Source organism: Pieris napi, chromosome Z (genome assembly GCF_905475465.1).
Source record: "Pieris napi chromosome Z, ilPieNapi1.2, whole genome shotgun sequence".
NCBI lineage: Eukaryota > Metazoa > Arthropoda > Insecta > Lepidoptera > Pieridae > Pieris > Pieris napi.
In genome coordinates, this window is record NC_062259.1 from 5,527,457 (window position 1) to 5,546,506 (window position 19,050).

The 19,050-nt window shown below is 32.5% G+C and overlaps 2 protein-coding genes across 10 annotated transcripts; both read left to right on the forward strand.

Annotated features, from left to right (window-relative positions):
• Positions 1 to 621: 621 nt before the first annotated feature.
• LOC125062569 (putative leucine-rich repeat-containing protein DDB_G0290503) lies at positions 622 to 3,630 on the forward strand. The gene is made up of 2 exons (XM_047668573.1): positions 622 to 1,468; positions 1,928 to 3,630. Exons 1-2 carry the CDS (start codon positions 622 to 624, stop codon positions 3,628 to 3,630), a joined length of 2,550 nt encoding a protein of 849 aa, XP_047524529.1.
• Positions 3,631 to 5,224: 1,594 nt separating this feature from the next.
• LOC125062238 lies at positions 5,225 to 17,738 on the forward strand. Of its 9 annotated transcripts, XM_047668020.1 has the most exons (19): positions 5,228 to 5,798; positions 6,351 to 6,456; positions 8,335 to 8,415; positions 9,231 to 9,348; positions 9,690 to 9,766; positions 10,648 to 10,805; positions 11,801 to 11,873; positions 12,148 to 12,274; positions 12,928 to 13,016; positions 13,520 to 13,597; positions 13,736 to 13,864; positions 13,975 to 14,021; positions 14,099 to 14,176; positions 14,435 to 14,611; positions 14,763 to 14,829; positions 14,950 to 14,987; positions 15,673 to 15,863; positions 16,551 to 16,758; positions 17,171 to 17,738. In XM_047668020.1, exons 5-19 carry the CDS (start codon positions 9,691 to 9,693, stop codon positions 17,240 to 17,242), a joined length of 1,608 nt encoding a protein of 535 aa, XP_047523976.1. In that variant the 5' UTR covers positions 5,228 to 5,798; positions 6,351 to 6,456; positions 8,335 to 8,415; positions 9,231 to 9,348; position 9,690; the 3' UTR covers positions 17,243 to 17,738. The 9 variants fall into 9 exon arrangements, with proteins under 9 accessions (XP_047523978.1, XP_047523976.1, XP_047523974.1 ...); XM_047668018.1 differs by lacking the exon at positions 8,335 to 8,415; XM_047668014.1 differs by lacking the exons at positions 5,228 to 5,798; positions 6,351 to 6,456 and adding an exon at positions 7,453 to 8,230.
• Positions 17,739 to 19,050: the final 1,312 nt, after the last annotated feature.

The window sequence follows — 19,050 nt, forward strand, 5'->3', positions numbered from 1 at the left end:
AGTTTTGTAAACTAATTTATATTTTGTTTACATTACTATGTTGACCATTTATTTAGAGCAGCTGCAGAGTCCAAGTAATGTTGGTGTCTAAAGATTTTTAATGTTGAATAGTTAAAAATTTAAATATACATATATTATTTTAAAAAAATATATTTTTAAAGTATACTTTATTTTAACAATTAACATCTTAGATTTACATAAGTTAATAAAAAAAATGTAATAGATCTAGTTGTTAGCTTAATAATGTAATCTGTTATAAACATTAGACGTGAGATCAGAGATAGACATTGACATTGACAAAGATTAATCACTGACTGCCCGTTGCTGTTTGAAAAATTATAAACGTGCGGTTATAAGATCGTAACGGCTATGCGTTTTGGCAAAATTCCCTCGGGCGCTTATGTTATATATAATATGATCATCGAGTGACTTCGTGTATAAAACTATAAAAGAGCTAAAAATCGATTATTCAGAGTGAATTACGTGTTCGTGTATTTTTGTTTTAATTTTTGACAAACTTCGTACATGTCTTCGTTTTAACAAGATATAACTTAATGTTACAGTCACATTACCAAAGTGCATAGACTATTTAATTAAAATAATAAATTGAGTTAATGAACAATGGCTCACGTAGAGCCTATGGACTTGGACGGTATTGAAAGTGACTTTGATAACAAGGAGAATACATTCCACATTAATAATGCTTTGCCAAGGTCGCCGTGTTTTGAAAAGGTGCATGAGAATTTGGATGTGTCAGAGGTGAAACATATATGCTCTTTTACTCAAAGAACTTCATCAATGTCAAAAAGTTTTACTGCTAACATTGATAAGAATATTTCAGATGTTGAAGACCACCACATTGTAAATAGTAACTCCAACCTTACGCAATCATTGAACTCTACTTTAGCCAATTGCAATGGTTTATTAAAATCACCAAAGTCTTTGCCATTACAATCAATACCAACCAGTCAGTGTACAGACTTAAATAAAAATACCATTGACAAAAGGTCATTTGATGCTAATAGTAATATAAATCTGAATATTGATGGAGCCGATATGGAAAGCTTATCATTACCATCTTCATCTTTGAGTCATACCCCAGAAGCCACAACTCCAACAAAAGAAATTCCAAAAGATGGCGGTTCACCTATCATGAGAGGGTCTAAGAAAGTCCGCACCATGTTTAGATCATCCCAAACCCTTATCACCCCTATCTTGAACAGGTGGAATTCACCTGTACAAGATAGGGATGATGAAAATAAAGACTCTCAGGAAGCTGTTTTGAATTTACAAACTGTTGACTCCAAACCTCAAACCGGAACAGGCTTAGCTTCAACACCTATGAAAAATTCAAAAAGAAATTGTACTTCGAAAGAAAGTGAAATGGTTAACAAAAGTGATGTTGATTGTATAAGTGAATTGGAAGATCAATGTAGTATTCGGGTTAGCACAGCTGCTATTGAGTCAGGTATGTTGCATGATAATCATACAATATTTCAAGAACAAATAATTGAAAATTTACATACTGATATTGGTGATGTAAAGGATAATATTATTAACAAAATTGACCTTAAAAACATAGACATTCTTCAGTTAATTCAGGCTACTGACAGAACAGAAATTTGTAATAATACATTTGACAACCAAAATATAGAGAAAGATGTAAGCAAAGGCAATATAGTAGAACCTTTAATTTTATGTGTCAATAATAATAAATCCCTGAAAAATATTAAAAATAAATATAGTAAAATAAAAAATAGTGATTTAAAATATCAGGCTCACAACTCTTTCCAAAAACATCCTGTTTCTCTATCAGAGCCATTCTATGAGACTAAAAATATAATTTCTACATATAATATTTTTAATGATGAAAGAGTTTGTCTGCAACCTGATATACTAAATGAAAACCAAATATTGGCTTTTGAAGGCTCTTCGAAAAAAGTTAGTAGCACTCACTTTATGAATGATCATACACCCCAAGAAGATTTTATTGATAATGCTAGTCGTACGGAAGCTGAACAGGCCGCTTTATCAAAAAAGGAATATGAATCTTCTGCACATAATGAAAAATGTGATACACAAGTTGAAAATAAAACTTTTGACAGTACTGTAAATTTAGATAACAATGAAAACATAATGCTCAATAAACTAAGCTTACCAAATTCAACAGTAACAGGAGATAATAACCTCACGGAAGAAAATTGGATAACGGATTTGAAAAATGACTTTAATGTAGAAATAAATGTTATGGAAGCTTTAGATTCCAATTCAACTATTAAAAATGAATGTGATATAATAAAAGAAGAGGTCTTTGACATAAATTATACAGACACACAAGAACCTCTCTGCAAAACTCAGAAATTAGATCATCTTGATCTAATTTTATTTGATTTAGAAGTAGAAAATATTAACAACAGCCAAAGTACATGTACTGTAGTTCTCGACAATCCTTTTGAAACAAAATCTAAACTACTTGAATCACCACTTACAACTCCTAAAATGGAATCAAAGGGGTACAATTTCAAAACTAAGATGAGATCTTCACCTCTGCAAACGAATTCAGCTACCGATACTTTTACGCCAATTGAAACCATCAATAAACCGAACAGTAGACAAAAGTTATTGCTGAAGAAGAGAAAATCGCAAGCCTTACCAAAAAAGGTAAATGTTGTCTGTAAAAAGATAACGAACTCCACTTTAAATGAAGCAGTCTCATGTGTAAAAGAAAATAATAACATTAAATTAAATGAAACCCAACCAATTGAAACAGTTCAAAGTACAGGTAAGATGTTGAACAAAATTGAAATTCAAAATGATGCAAACAGAAAGAATATTGAAGGTGTAATTGCAAAAGATTCAGAAAAAGATAATATTGTTATGAATGATAATGCAATAACTACTGGAATAGAGGCAAATAATGATAATAATCAAGTACACAATACACAAGCTTCTGTACATCATGAAACTTATACGGAGCTTAAGGTGTCAAGAAATGATCGTAAAGAACTAACTAACAGGCTCGGCGCGTTGGAATCTCAAGTGAAAACTTTAGAATACGAAAGTGAAGAAAGACTAAGAAAAATAAAAGATTTAACCAATCAACTATCAGAAAAAACTAAACAAAACAAAAATATGGCGACTGCTGTTGAACAATATGAAAGGACAATTACAAGTTTAGTTGCTGAACTCGAACAGTCTAAGAAGCAGCATGCTGAAGAACAAATGCTACTTATTAAAGACCGTAACGAACTAACTGTGCATTTATCAATTTTGGAAATATCATTTAACGACTTGCACAGCAAATATGAAAAGAGTAAAAAAATTATTTTAAGCCTAAAAGCGAATGAAGACTGTCTGAAAAAATCACTTCAAGAGTTTGAAGATAATCAAGTGAAGATTCAGAACAACTATGTACTGTTGAAGCAACACGCTACCGGAAAGCTAAACCACGCAAATCAAGAATTTGAAAAGTTGAAAAAAGGTCACGAAGCCGAGGTTTTGAAGCTACAGGCAATAATGAAAAGGAAGGATTTACAAATATCATCCCTCGAGGATACGCTTGCGCAGAAAACTAAAGCGAACAAACAGTTGACCATTATTTGCGACGAGCTAATAAATAAAGTCGGTTGATCTATAATTAGACAGTCTAAATAGCTATAACTCTTGGTGATCTAGACTTCGTTGCTTGTGTACTTATCACAATATGATAAGTTGCATTAAGAATGATGTCGCGTAATTGGTGGACTGGCTCATGTTTTGAGAGAAACTATACGCGAACTTTTGTAGTGTTTTATGAAATATGACAATCTAAAATTAGGACTATTATATACTAGTGTCATAAGTGTATAGTATTGTGTTTTATCTCAAATCTTGTTTTTAAACGACAAGTAGTTATGCTGGCCATAATTAAGTGTGTCTAATGTTTATTTACTTTATTTAACGTTAAAAAAATAATAATTTTTGTTTGTTAAATTAAAATTAGTATTTTCGACCTAATTATTTTGCTACTACTATTTGCTTACTATTTACTATTTGCTTACTATGCGTGAATGGTATGCTATATTTGAAATTTCTCTTGATCTCATCTCTTTATTGTAGAGAAATTCTATTAACTACTTCCCTATTTCTTATGTTAATTAGGTATAACAAATTCTAAGCGTTATATAAATTAACATTAATTGTATAATAAATATAACTCGATGTCAAGTCGGTATGTAAAGGCTGATAAATATGTTTTTGGTTTTTTAAAAATAAATATTTTTGTATGACCTAAAGATACTAATAATTTTTTATGTGCTAATAATGTAAAGTTTCAAAATGAATTCGCCTATACAAAAATATTGTTTACGGTTTGTTAGAAGCGAACTATTTTTGTAAAATATTTTGGTTTAATTAGATATTTTAGTTATTAAAGTCATTGACCTCGGTAACGGTTGGTTTGATTTTTACCCCATCTCGTAAAAGTAGGAAACGCTCGTTTGTTTATGACTTACAATTTTGAAATGCGATCGAACAAAGAAAGCATTCCATAGAATATTTAGACAATTGTCTAAAAAAGTTAAATTCAATAAAAAATAAATCAGTGGCGCTACAACCATTGTAGGTCAGGGCCTCAGGTGTCTGAATCTGTTTCGTGATCATTTGTCTTTTAGGTAAGTAGGTGATCAGCCTCCTGTGCCTGACATACGCCGTCGACTTTTTGTGTCTAAGGCAAGCCGGTTTTCTCACAATGTTTTCCTTCACCGTTCGAGCGAATGTTAAATGCGCACATAGAAAGAAAGTCCATTGGTGCACAGCAGGGAATCGAACATACGGCCTCAGGGACGACCTCGACCTCACACGCTGAAGCCGCTAGGCCAACACTGCACAATGCTGAACATACATATGTATATAGAAATAATTTGTGACTGCAGTTAGTACTTAAGCTTAAGATTTAGTTCACTGGAGTATTTTTGTTAGCCTACTTTTCTTTTACATGCATCATTAATTAATAATTATATGTATTAATTGCATTCACCGCGGTCCTAGACAGTTCAAGTATGAATTGTTCATATGACCAATACATTTTTGCAATAAGAAAGTATAAAGATAGATGAGTTGCATATTTTTTAAGTTTCGTATCACTAGATATTTTCACACACTTTCTAAAACACTCAAAAATAATCCATTAACTCTTGTAGCCATCTTTCCTGTATAACAATGTCTTGTACCTTTGAATTTTAATAAAATAAATAGTAATAAATAGTACAAGATATATTTATAAAAACTTATCAATTAAATATTCTTAACTTGATAACAATCTCTCAGATAAACTTTTCGTAATTTCTTGACCAATTTTATTACCAATATTATGCAAGCGTTAAATCTGTTTACGACTTGAAATATTAGATTTTTAAATAAGACATTTTTAACTTTGATTAGGTAAGCATAACACATGTGAATTATGTTTCCATTATTCCCATTAATCACATATGAACTAGCAAATTTGGTACCAACGTGTACCAGACAATTATTAGTACCGGGAGCCATTCATACTTCCGAAGTAACCCGCTCCTGTGCCAACCGGTTGCCATGGAAACCAATAATAAACACTGCTAGATTATGTTACTAACAGAAGTTCGTTCCGATGATTTTCCAATGTATGACGAGACTGTAGAAGTGGATGCCAACGAAATTGATAGCCCTTCTGAAGACGAGATGTCCAAGTTCAACCCACCAGTACGGCGAGACATAACTTTGATTCTGATTCCGCCAGTGAAGACACGCCACAGAAGTTTGACTTCTCAAAGGACGATCAGGTATGTGGTGTATTTTGGCAAAGTTTTCTTTATTGCTATAATCTTGCATTACTCTGTTCAATGGACTTTGTAAGAAAGGATGTCATATTTTCAACTTTCAAGCTACATATATTATGCTTAAGTAACATATATTATTCAGACTAAGTTTCATTAACGGATCTCAAGGCAAAATATAAAATACCATCCGTATCACCTCCAAGTCCGTCGTTCCACAACTGACCGTTTTCTAATGCAGTTTTTGCCGCGCACCACCTTTATGTGGAACCAGCTGCGCACTGAAGTATTTCCGAACCAATTCGACTTAGAGGAAGGAGAAGGATAACAGTAGTCAGGCCAACAAGTGTTCAATATTACTTTTTGTGTAATTCCAATGAACCATATTCACTATGAGCAAGAATCTCATAATTAACTCTGTATTACAATGTCTTCATTATTTAAGATTATTTTGATACAGAGTTCGCTAGTTTCGACTTGAATTTTATTCTAAACGTGTTTCAAATCGTTCCAAAACAAGTGATCCTGTTTATTTTAAGATCAATGATAATGTTTCAGTCGCCGGATCGAAGTTGAAGCATTCGGATAAGGATAACAATACAAAAGCTAAAAATAACGACCTCTCCCGGCAGTCCAGTCGTCCAGCACGATTCTTTTAATTCCGGTAAGAAAGAATATATAGCATTGGAAAATATCGTTTAAAACAACGTACTTAAGTAACAATCTTGTAAATTTTATTAGTAACACTGTCTCCTAAATATGCTTGTTTGTCACGAAGGGTAAAAGTTCGAAACTTTGCGCTGAATTAAACGAATACGTAAGAAACTTAGGTATTTGATTTGGATACAGGAGTCATAGTTTTTGCTAAGTTTCGAGTTAAATCTTACCCACAAGTCGACAGCAACAAAAACAGTGAGACAGTCCACAAATTGTCACTATCATTACAAAGCTTAATTTTATTTGAAATAGAGGAGATAATATAAAATAAAATGATTGCCTGAGACTGCATAAATGGAGATAATTGTTTTATAGATAGAATTAATTTTGACCTTTACTGTATTGTGGTATTTATACTGAAGTCTTCTAAAAATTTGACTGTACATTGTACAATGCATAATTATCTAAGTAATTTCAGTCTATTAGATGTTTGTGTGTCTGAATAGCATTACGACTCACTGTCATTATAATAGATTGCTATTTAATTGGAATTGCAGGTTCTTCTTCACTCTTAAGTGGAGTGTCAGTTTCATTATTTTGTGTCTTATCTATCTTTGGTGTGTTTAAACAATTTAAATTTTCTTTTTATACCCATATACACATTTATAGCATCAACTTTACCAATATGATATAAAGTTCTAGGTTAACTTAACTATGTAGTCTTTCATTATTTATTATAATTAAAGTATCTTCCTCTATGACTCTGCCAATCTTAATGGTTCCAACTTAGGTTTGTTTTCCATTATATAAATTAAGTATAGTTTCAGAACTAGTTATAATTTCTTGTTGATAATAAGCCTTATATTATTAAATCTTAGTTATTTACAGCTTATTTAAATTAAACACGAAAACATAAATATTTGTATGAATTTCAATTTAAAAACTAGTCGTTTGCGTTGACCGTTGTTTTAGTTTTATACTTTTATTCATACTCAGACACTTGACAGCAAAGTCTGTCACTTTTTAGAGTCGTGTCATGTCCCGAGTCACAGACTAGGATGTTATGACGTGATGCGTGGTTGTTTAGCTATCTACAGGTTTATTTTTTGGAAAAATAAGATTGCATAAATCATAATAGAAATACTTAAGAAAAAAAAATCAACGCAAAAATAGCAGGGGATAATAATGAATAAAATTCACCTTGGTACTGTAGTAACCGCTGACTGAATCGTGGTTGCATGGGCGAAGGTGAATAGTCAGCAAAACAATACATAGCACGATCTTCATCGCACCCGTTTTGTTATTGTTGCGGTACAGTATTGCTACAAACGTCTCCGTCGCGTCGACGAGCTCTGTATAAGAAAATGATCGAGCCACATGCAATTTTAGTCACCCGTGTAAATAGGCAAGCGATGCGTCTTGATGAGGCGATTTGTGAAGCGACTAGCCGCACGGCAAAAATCGATCCGTGTTTATCCCCCTTTAAGACGCGACATCTTGGCGTTGGCGATTGATTTAACGAAAGCGAGCGTTTATATTTAACACGTACCAGCCAGTACCTAAAATAAAAAAAATGAGGTTGCCCTCATTTGTCAATAAAAAAATCAAATTGTTGTTTTTTTGACATAATTGACGGGATGGTTTTTTAGTGCTTTTTAATCAACATAATTTTTATATTTTACTATTAAAAGGCACTTTCTTTTCAAATTGTTAAGAAAGCGGTCAAGTTGTGTGATGAAAATTTCAAGTTAACATGGGCGACGGATTAAAAATAACAAAAGGTAAAAATAATGGAATTGTCAGAATGTAAAATGTAACGGATATTTTTTTATTCCCGTACCCTGATATTCCGAACTCAATGTTTTTCTATATTATATTTTTCTAGATAAGCGTCATAGAAGTTCTAGTAGTCTTGCAGGAGGAAATATTGAAGGGACACGTTCCGAACGAAAATTGGATATAAGGGGTGAGCCACCATCAGCCCTTAGTCAATTAAAAAACAATGACGGAAAATAGGAATACAAAATACTAAGATATAATATTTTGAGCTGAAATACTCTTCATAGTTATTAATGAATAATTTTTAAATAAATTTACACGCTCTACTACAATTATTTTTATATTTTCATTGACCCTGACTGAATAAGTCATTATATCGGCTCACGACCAACTAGTTTATACGTTATATTCAACGCTTTGGTTTATATAATTCTGGAGTAATCAGCTTTGGTATTTGCCTGTAATGATTACACACACAGCGACTCAAAGTGAGCCTTGCCCTCCAGAAACTAGAGAACGCCACCCTTGCCGATCGCACGCGTTGCCATATACGCTTGCCAATCGGGCACATGGAGCTTGAATCTCTCAAGATGACCGGTCCAACGGAGTCTTTGATTTTTTGGTTCACCAATTATGTTGGTTTTGCCTATCAGGTCTCGATAGGTATCCAAAGTCTAGCTTCCACCCTCCCTCTTTGTCGGGCAAGAATAGAATCTTCCGCAAAACTTTTCCTTCGACTACTATTAATTTCTCATCTTTGATGGTCGGAACTTCAACTGCTTCTTTGATCTCAGACTGGATCCATTCAAAGTAACTGTTACGAATCAAATGAGCAATTTATATTACCTAATGTCAATGATAATTTTTCTGCAAGAAGGTTTATCTGCGTTCTGTGCCTTCAAATTGCTTTATTTCAGCTTGAACGCATTAAAAATACCAATCGCTTGGTTATTAAGCCACTGACGCGGTGTAGTTTTCTAATAACTCCTTATATTTCAATAGCATCGATACCGGAGGTAGACGATCAATTCACATTAGCCGAAGCGAGGTGCGATGATTTAAAAGAAAAAATTGATACCGTCAAAGGTCTTAAAAGAAGGCGAAAACTTAAAAAACGGAGGTATTCATTTAATAAAATATATATTATTTAAATAATAAGCCGAGGAGGAGAACGAATATTTTCTTAAAAACAGTCAAACAAGGAGATTATCAAGTCGACATATATAGCAAGGCTGTCATGCTGCAGCCTGACTTTAACTGCTTGTCAACTTATCCTTTTATCGATATAACCACATATGGAAAAATGTAATTTGGCCATTTCCTTGTTGTAAATATTTCCCTTGAAACGTCTCAGCTCGTAACTTGGCAAGAGTTTTATCAAAAAAAGCTTTTGTTTATCTACGACTCTGTCGAATTATTTTCCGGAAACGTTACGTATTAACCTTTTTCTTTCTCATTTAGCATGACACGCGTTAGCGACCAGACAGTCGCCGGCGAACATATTCCCTTTATAAGTGTTCGGACTCAGCCAAAAAAAAGTAAGGATAAATTATTATTTATAATCACAGCACTCTTTATTCAAGTATTGCCCGAACCTCCTATCTAAATTTAATTTTTGTGTACCCTCTCGATACCCCAGGCATCCCATTGTTCCATTTGTCCCCCCTTTCCGTAGGACGCGCTTTGGTCAAAGCTCACCGATGTCCAGATTAAGCATTCTTATAAACGATCTAGGTCATAGAAGATATACATAGTTGCTCACCTCACAGTATAAAATGGATTTTTGTTTAGTTCTTTGTAATTAGAATTTTTTCTTTGATAAGTAATTGTTTTGTTTTTTTTTTTGTTTTGTAATGTTTGTTTTGTTTAATAATCTCTATATGATCTCTATATGTATGTCATGTTTGCCTATAAGTGCTTGTCACATTAAAAATTGTATTTTGTGTTTGTTTTTACCAATGTCTCAGTGTTCCAAGCGTTGGCAAGCTTTTTCTAAATAAAAAAATAAAAAAAAGTATTTACATCATTTTCATCTATAATTTCCATAACTGTTAATATTTATTTTGAAACTAAGTTATAAATATATTTATTTTAAACTAAGATATGTAAATATCGTATGTTACTATACGAATTCTATTGGAAATCGAGCGTTGAGTTTTCACACCCCTAGAGCGCTGTTCATCTCTCCCTTGCAAACAAATATGACCTCAATCAGATAATTATTAATCTGTGTAAACTTCATGGACCTCTAAGTACTTAAAGTCGGGAAAAAGATTGGTATATTTTTAAAGGCATATAGGTTAATAAGCTACTTCGACAAAGTATAATCATTGATATCATTGAGAACCTTTAATACTTTTATAATATATATTAACATACTTTATGTGAGGCAGTGTATACGCAATTAACAATATACTAGTTTTGATGGTTACAGAGGTGTCCCCGCAGGCTGCTAGGTTGAGAAGACTGGAATTGCCGGCTAATCCTACCCGTGGCTATTTAGATCCAGCTATGGTCGAACAGCACGAAATGGTTGGACAGGTGCGGGGTTACAACCAGATGTTTCGTCAACCACAGGTAATATGACTGTACCTGCCATATCTATATATATAAAAATGAAACCCGTTTTCCGTTGTTACGACATAACATAAAAACGGCTGGACCGATTTGTCTGATTTTTTTTTGTTGTGTTTGTAATTGTCAGGAGAAGGTTCTTATAAAAGAAAAAAAAGAAAAAATGTGCGCGGAAAATTAGAAAATTTAAGAATACTTAACCACCATACAATTCGAACTTTTTGATGTAACCTTATGGCGTTTGGCATACCATTGACAGAATGCGTGCTGCAAATATCGTCAAAGAGGATGTAAGAAAAATGAATATCGTTTAAAATAAATGCTTCGATCGGAGTTATTATATTGATAGTATAATAATATGCGAGCCAGAAAATCAAACAAAAATGTTGTATAACATAAAGCATAGAATAATAAACATTTTGTTTCTGAAATATTTTCTAATTAATTATACCAATTTGAAATCAATATTCATAGTTAAGACAGGACAACGTCTGTCGGGTCCGCTAGTAATATATAATACAATACGATGGTTTAACTTGAAAACACCTTAGAGATGAGCTGGTACTTGGTATTACACCCCTGTCGTGTTAACCTAGTAATGGCGCCATCCTTTTTTCCGACACATAATAATTTTACTACTTATATCAATCATAAGCCTTCTCGAGCCCAATTAGTCGATTCCTTATCATTAATTACGGCCCCAAATTTAAATCATGTTTTTTTATAGCAGATTATATATTCAATTATAACAAGTGTAGCACAAAGGTTTTTTAATTAAATAATGAGTATATTTTTCAACTTGTGTATTTTCAAATGCGTATTGATTACATCTGAAGTAAGCTTTATGTACGAAACTCTACGACTAAAGAAAATCTGTAGTTTAAAAATTTGACTATGAATTTTTTGAATGTAGGTATTTTTTGTCATGATGAGTGCGCAGCTTGTTAGTCTATTTTTAATAAGCTTCTTTTATTTTTCTTTAACTCCCTTTAACGCAGCGACCTCAAGTAAGTTCAGCGGGAAAATCTCCGAAATCAAGACCGATGTCCCGAGGTCATCCTGAAGGAGATGGTGAGATTGTTAAATATATTGTGCATACCATCTTTTTTATGTCACTAACCAAAATTCCTAATGAGTTTATATCGCTTATTTCATAAGTTTAATTTCTAGTGATACCATTTTTAAAATAAATAAATTGAAACATACCTATCGCTTTTATATATAGACTGAAGTCGCTTTAACTATTTACCGACAACAAGCCCTATCCGATAGTATATAGTTCAAAAAATCAATAAAAAAAATAGTAATAAAACTCAGAGAAATTATATTATGATATCTTTCGTAGCTATGTATGAGATTGATTCATCAACCGGCAAATGTGAGGCTCAAGAGGTGGCCTGCGGTGATGATGAAGTGATCCAAGATAACTCTGACCATAATGACAGTCAGCACTACTACGATCATTTTCCCGGGTAACCATTGTGAATCCTAAGTGGTATATTTATTTATTTATAATTAGGCCTGCGTACAAATCCTGCACGTACAAATGTATTTTTCTATACGCACAATTTTCATTTGCTCATACGGTAAAGGAAAACACTGTGAGGAAAATGATTATCTATTTGCTTAATTAGAAATGATTAATTTAACTGGAATGTTTCTTCCTATTGGTCCATGCTGAGATACAGCCTTGCGATTCTGTAACTCACTTTTCTAAGGAGGAGGGATAAGAAGGGAGCTTGTAGTTTATTGTTTACTTCACGACTGATTTGAGCGCGACCGCCACTGCGGAGTTCGAAAAGTAAGTTACAGAATCGCAAGGCAGGTCCCATACATACATTACCTGTAATAAAGAACAGTATTTCGTTACAAAACAAAATGTGCGACTACAATAGCATACACAATATTAAAAATAATAAAATAAAACAAGATTGTTAAAATATTGTATGAGAAGGAATAAAATATTGTCTGAAAATGTCAATTCGTGGAGTGCCTGGCACGCAAGGAGGTTATACGTAGGTCACGTAAGATAGGACGCTATTTATAATAGGTTAATTGTTTTGTATGATTTGATTAGTTGTCACTTTAGACCAAGAAACACTTTTGAATTATTATTTTTTTCTAGGAACATAACGGTCAAGAAGAAAAAAGGCGAAACAAAAAAGGTGTATGGTGCTCGTCGACGTACTAAAGAACCCGTTAAAGATATTAATCGTAAGATATAAACAAGTTTAAATTCCTTCATTTCAAAGTTTATATTAGAATATTATAAGAATTTTATTTAACAAATGACCATATATCAGAAGATTCCATAATTCTAATACCGATTTCGTAAAATTACATATTTTTGACGACTGCGGTTTGATATCAGAACTTCGGAACAAACAACATCGAAATGAAGTTCAAATGAAATTATACTTATCAAAATAAGTGATTTGTTAGTGCTATTTATTAAGGAAATCCTAGATACTCTACTCTTTATTATTAATATTTTAGAGTCGATTAATGAATGTGTGTGATTATTGAATACATTTTTATTCAACTTACATTCCCCTAGCCCCGTGTCTTGAAAATCTCTAGAATATCTATTGCCGTTTAAACTTTTTCGACCAATTGCGCGACGTAAGGTGAAGTGAGTTCGTGTTGAAACTCGTTGGTGGTCTTTAAATTAGTTAGTTCGAAGTCCTTAAACGAAGACTTTAATTTCGTATTTTTAGAAAATCAGTGGGCATACGGTCCGGACGCCACAGTATCAGCGCGAAATCGCCGACAAGTGCCAATTCAGCAAAGCACAGGTCATATTGTTCATATATAAATTCGTTATTATTATTTATAGGGGATTTTCTAATAATTAAATTAATTAAATGAAAGTGTAGCTCAAATAATAAGTTTTTATCAAATATCAGTTTTAATGTAAAATATAAAATTTTCAGGGGTGAGTCAAGAAGAGGAGAGACCTGTTGTGGAACTCTTTAACAAGAGCCGTGGAAGCACCTCGCCGGAGTCGTGGCAACGACATCCGTTTCAAAAGACTGTTGTACCTGACTATGAGAAAAAGAGAGGTTACTCGTAAAACAGACAATATGCTTATGTAGATGATATTATAATGTTGAAATCAAAATTAGAATTTTAATTATTATTAATTAAAATATGAATTAAAAATTATTTACAGCTCGTGGAGACGGTAATGATGAAGTTGGGAGTAAATCTCCAGACCGAGTAAGTTTAAAAATAATTTCAACAATAATCAATATTTTTTTTGTATGAAAAATGATCTAATTTTTTGTATTATTTAGCGAAATCTGCCCGAGCAGCAATCTGAAGATAACAGAACTGAAGATGGGAAAACTGAAAATATTCCAAAAAAGAAAAAGGTTATATTAAAAGGCAATATGTATCTTGAGCAATTAATACAAAATGACGTATAACATTGTTTTCCTTTAAAATAAGGATAGACCAAAAAATATCTTAAATTTATCTCACTTGTCCGTTCGTTTCGTTTCGTTTTAGTTTTAGTCAAATTTTGTTTCGCCATTAATGGCAATAGTTCTTTATTTCAGTTACAAGTAAAAATGGTCGTCCTTTTTTCGCCTTCAAATTCTTTTTGAATCTATTATGGAACCTTTTTTTAGCCTGTCCATCGCCGTGTTAATTACCGCGGTCACCACTATGAGATGCCGACGGTTGCATCTCAGATGAAGCAAGCTGGTATGCGGTGCTACTATGAGCAGCGTTGTACCTCGAATATACCGTTTGTTGTCAGCAAGAGCACGGCGCCCTCACATAACATTGGTGTTAACATTCAGCAGGTATTACTTTCGACTTCCATCTTACCAATTCACTGACATTGGCTTGTTAGGTAGGTACGTTTGAATCTACCTAACTCATACAAAGCGAATCTCAAATTAAAATAAGAAAGGGTATAAGAAATATTGGTAATACTTAAAAGTATACTTTAAGGTCCTGAATGGTATGAAAATTCAACAGCCGGTCTCAGGAATTCCTTTTACTATGGCTCATCATATGGGTGAGTTTATTTTAAATTTTCTGGGCTATAGGAAATATCTGTCAGTAGCTTTGTTATTTTTTCAGGAATTAATTACCTTTGTTTATGATAATGAAATGCATTTTCTTATTTTTATAACAGGGTTGGGCTACATATCATCAACTGCACCGAGAAGCACAGTGAGTATACTTTTATTCTTTATATATTTGCTATACTTTTATTTTTAATAAATTAAAAGAGAATTTTCATATACAACAGTGCTACAAACATAACTACATATATGAATAAAATCGCCTTTAAATTACATCGACTACCTCCGCCATCTACAGGATTTAATTGCTTAAACTTTTAAGAACAATCCTTGAAAAAATTCCGTCATTATAGTATACAATCTAATGATCGACACCCTTTGGCTATCCCAGAAAAACAGCCCAACTTCTAGAAGATGACGGTCTTGTTCATAGTTATGAATCGATCCAAAAATCGGTTAAGATCTTGTGAAACCCTAAAGCTTTGTGAAATTCTTAGTCTCGTTTGTTACTGCGCGTCAGACAGCATTCTGGGCACCCAGCTGGCACTTTTTTCATACCCAAATGGTTGTGAATAATATTATGGACAGACACTACCACATAAATTTTTGAGAACACGTTCTGACTGATGCAAACAAGTTTCATTTAAAAAAAAACAAAATTCCATCCAAGGAGAATGTATCGCATTATTAGAATTTATTGAATAGTATTATTGACTTCAGTGACATGCGCCTGTAAAACAACGAAAATTTAAAAAAAGAATAAATATTTTTTAGCCAACCTCTATCGCTTGAAGGTTTTATGAAAAAGTAATTGGGTTTTTTTCTCAATAAAGGTTCTATCATTGGATCATCAAGAGATGAATGCTCTTCGAGTTGGGAGGCGTTTGGTCCGGCTACCTTCATATAAAAGGATGGTAATGCCCTACAACCGTCTTCTGCACATGTACAGTGAAGGGGATGGTATGGTGCCACGTTTTCTGCGTGCAATGAGTCGACCCAACTACATTTATACTTCAATGTATAAGTAAGTTCTTGTATGTTAAAATTATTAGATGGCATACACAGTACCACGACGTATAAAATTTGGTGACTGGATAAAATATATAGGTTCAAATTGTTACATAGAACTTGTGTGTGGTACAACCTAATTTGAAGACCTAATATAAAAAAAATCTTCCTTTTGAATACTAAGTACTAATATGAGACATTTATTTTATTTTTGTTAACAATTATACATTTTGCAGAAATTAGCTTTGCAGAACCAATAATTTGGGCATAGATGACTCTGTTAGGGTAGATGACCCATGAAAATACCAACAAGGATAGAATAATTAGTGTAGGATACATGACTTATCGAATAGAGTTATAGCTTCTTTAGAGGATAATACAAATAAATAAATAAAATTATTTTAAAAGCCTTTGATTTTTTTTAACAGTTATTATAAAAAAACATTAAGCACAGTAACATAGTAATTAAGTTTTAGTAGTAGATTTTTTTCTCAGCTTAATATGCTTCTAAGGATATTAACTCCATTATGATTTTTCAAAATCGTAGACAGTCGAAAACAGACTGTATTCATATTGACCACGAGAATACATTTATTGAGTCTGAACCTACTCAAGGGTATTAGACGCGATAATATTTAATTTATGTAAATGAAATAAAACGTTCATTTAATTTTTTTTTCAAAGAAACATTCTCATGTTTAAGCAGTCTATCGAGGAACAGAGATGACGCAACATCCAAGGGCCATAGTGAGAGTCACGAGGCAAAGCAAAGTTTGGCAATATACGCGAAATTATACAGAGAGTATGAAAGAATATGCAAAAGTCTCGAAGACAGGAATGATCCGGACCTAGACAGCCGTAAGCAACAGCTGATGAGGGAACTAACTGCGCGCGCGGATCAGATTGGGAAGGTTTGTCTTAGCTAGTTTATTATACAGGCGATTATACAATTAGCGCGGTCGTGGCCTTAGATATCTGTATCGGCTTCATTGATCTTTATTATATTCATTATCACTTTATATATTAGACATCCCGCTGAACTTCGTATCATCTAAATTTATATCTGTAAAGCGTGGACAAACCTTAGTACAAAATGTTTGTATAAATTATTAAATGCAATATTTTTTTATTATATATTTTTTTATTATTATTATATATTTACAAGCTGGCCATGATGTACGAGAGTCGTTAGCGCTAAGCGTGACTCCCGTAGATAAGAAAAAGTTAATTTTGACATACATACATAGTCTGCTCTAACTCTCCTTTCTGAATATATACCAGTAACGTCACGTTGAATATTAAAATCGTGTTCCCCATTTGCAGGTCGTGGACGAGCAGGAGAAACTAATCGATCCACTTCTGAAAGCATCTGCATCAAACGAAGATGGGCGTTAGTGCATATTGTTGTTATTTTTCTAAATTAAAAGTAGTATTGTCAACCCTATGACAGATTTTAATTCTGCGCTTATAATGCAAGCTTAAATTGTACCTATGGCTGCTATGAGAAAAAACATACATAAGGAGTCTTAAGTAATGGGTTGATTGATCGGAACACCCTACGTTCATAGCGGCCATTCAAATTGACATATATTATTGAATTAATAGGTGTAGCTAAGAAAATAGCGGAAAGGGTTATTTTTGATTTGGTATTTTTTTGTTGGTTTCAAGCTGTGTTGAAACATGACTAAGGAAAAATTATTGAAATTACATGACAGATGTTGTATAAAATAGATACTAAAGAATTTTAGAAATCCACATTTTATAAATTAAAAATCACACATAAGCCATCTGCAAGAGCCCTTCTTGATATTTTTATTGTTTTTAATGAAAACTGTGCAAGCTTTGTATAAGTTGTAAAATTTTAATCTAAATAAAGTACTTGTGTAATTTTGCCGTGTTTTTATATTTACTACTATAATTTTGGCTGTGGGAATATTTGGGATATCTCAATATAAATGTTGCATAAAGCTAAAAATTTACTGGGGTGGGGGTTAGAAATAGTTAATAAATAGAAAGGTTGGAGGTGTAAATGAGATCTGGATATGCTAGTCTTGAGAGTTGAGCGATTTGAAACCTAGTTGAGATTGTTAGAAATTGTATGTAATTGTTGCAATCAAACATAAAATGAAATTGTTTACTCTTTTTCGGGTTGATTGTTTTTATTTTATATAAAACACCGTAAATCGTTAATTGCAGATAAGATTAGAACGCATGACTTCAGAGTGGAAGTCACACCCTTAGCTAGATTAACAGTGTTCAAAAAAAACTTTATAATATTCCAAATGAATGAATACAGAATGACTAAGACTAAGAACATTGTTAAAATGATCCAGTTGAGATACTGATGAGTATCGATTCCCTTCCCGTAAATTCTATCGCATGTTTTTTCGTACCTCATGGTTACTTCCTATAAACTGAAATGTATAGGAATCGCAAGACCAAACAAGAGAACGGAATTATGTGGTTTCTATGCGAGAAAATAGAAATGACTGAAAGATTGAAATTTAACTGTGAAACTTGCAGTGTGAAACTCGACAGATAATTTTATGATAATACATTAAATAAAAAAATAATTGTAAATTATGTTTGTTTATAAGTGTTAAAAATAATTCGTATGATAAATTTCTAACGTAAAGTTTTACTGATGTTATGATAGTTAACACTAAAAAATTTAAACGTATCCGTCAAATTTTTATAATTATATATATCATGGTATGTTTCAAAATTACAGTTTTACAATTCATTACATATTATGAGTTATAAATATAAGAGTAAGCATTATTCACAAATTTGTTTTAAAAAAAAATACCTATATCGAAATAATTCTTGACGTGAAACTATGCACAGCAAAACAACTTGTAACTCATAAACCATATCAACAGATTTCTTTTAATTGTACAAATGTAGTTTACTAACTCATACAATATAAATAATAATATATTCTTTAAGCTCAAACTTGACTTGACAAACTCCCAGAATTGATACACATGTTGGCAAACAAGAGCCCCAATGCATATATGTTTATACTCAATTGAACATTGCCTGAAGGCATCCTTGATTGGGTCATCCTAACATAAAACTAACAAATACTGTTATTAGAATAATTTCAAACGGCTATAATTTACGTATTACAAAACAAAATATCAGAGAAGAACAATAGAACATTTTAATTATAAATACCATGATATAATATTCTTATTTAT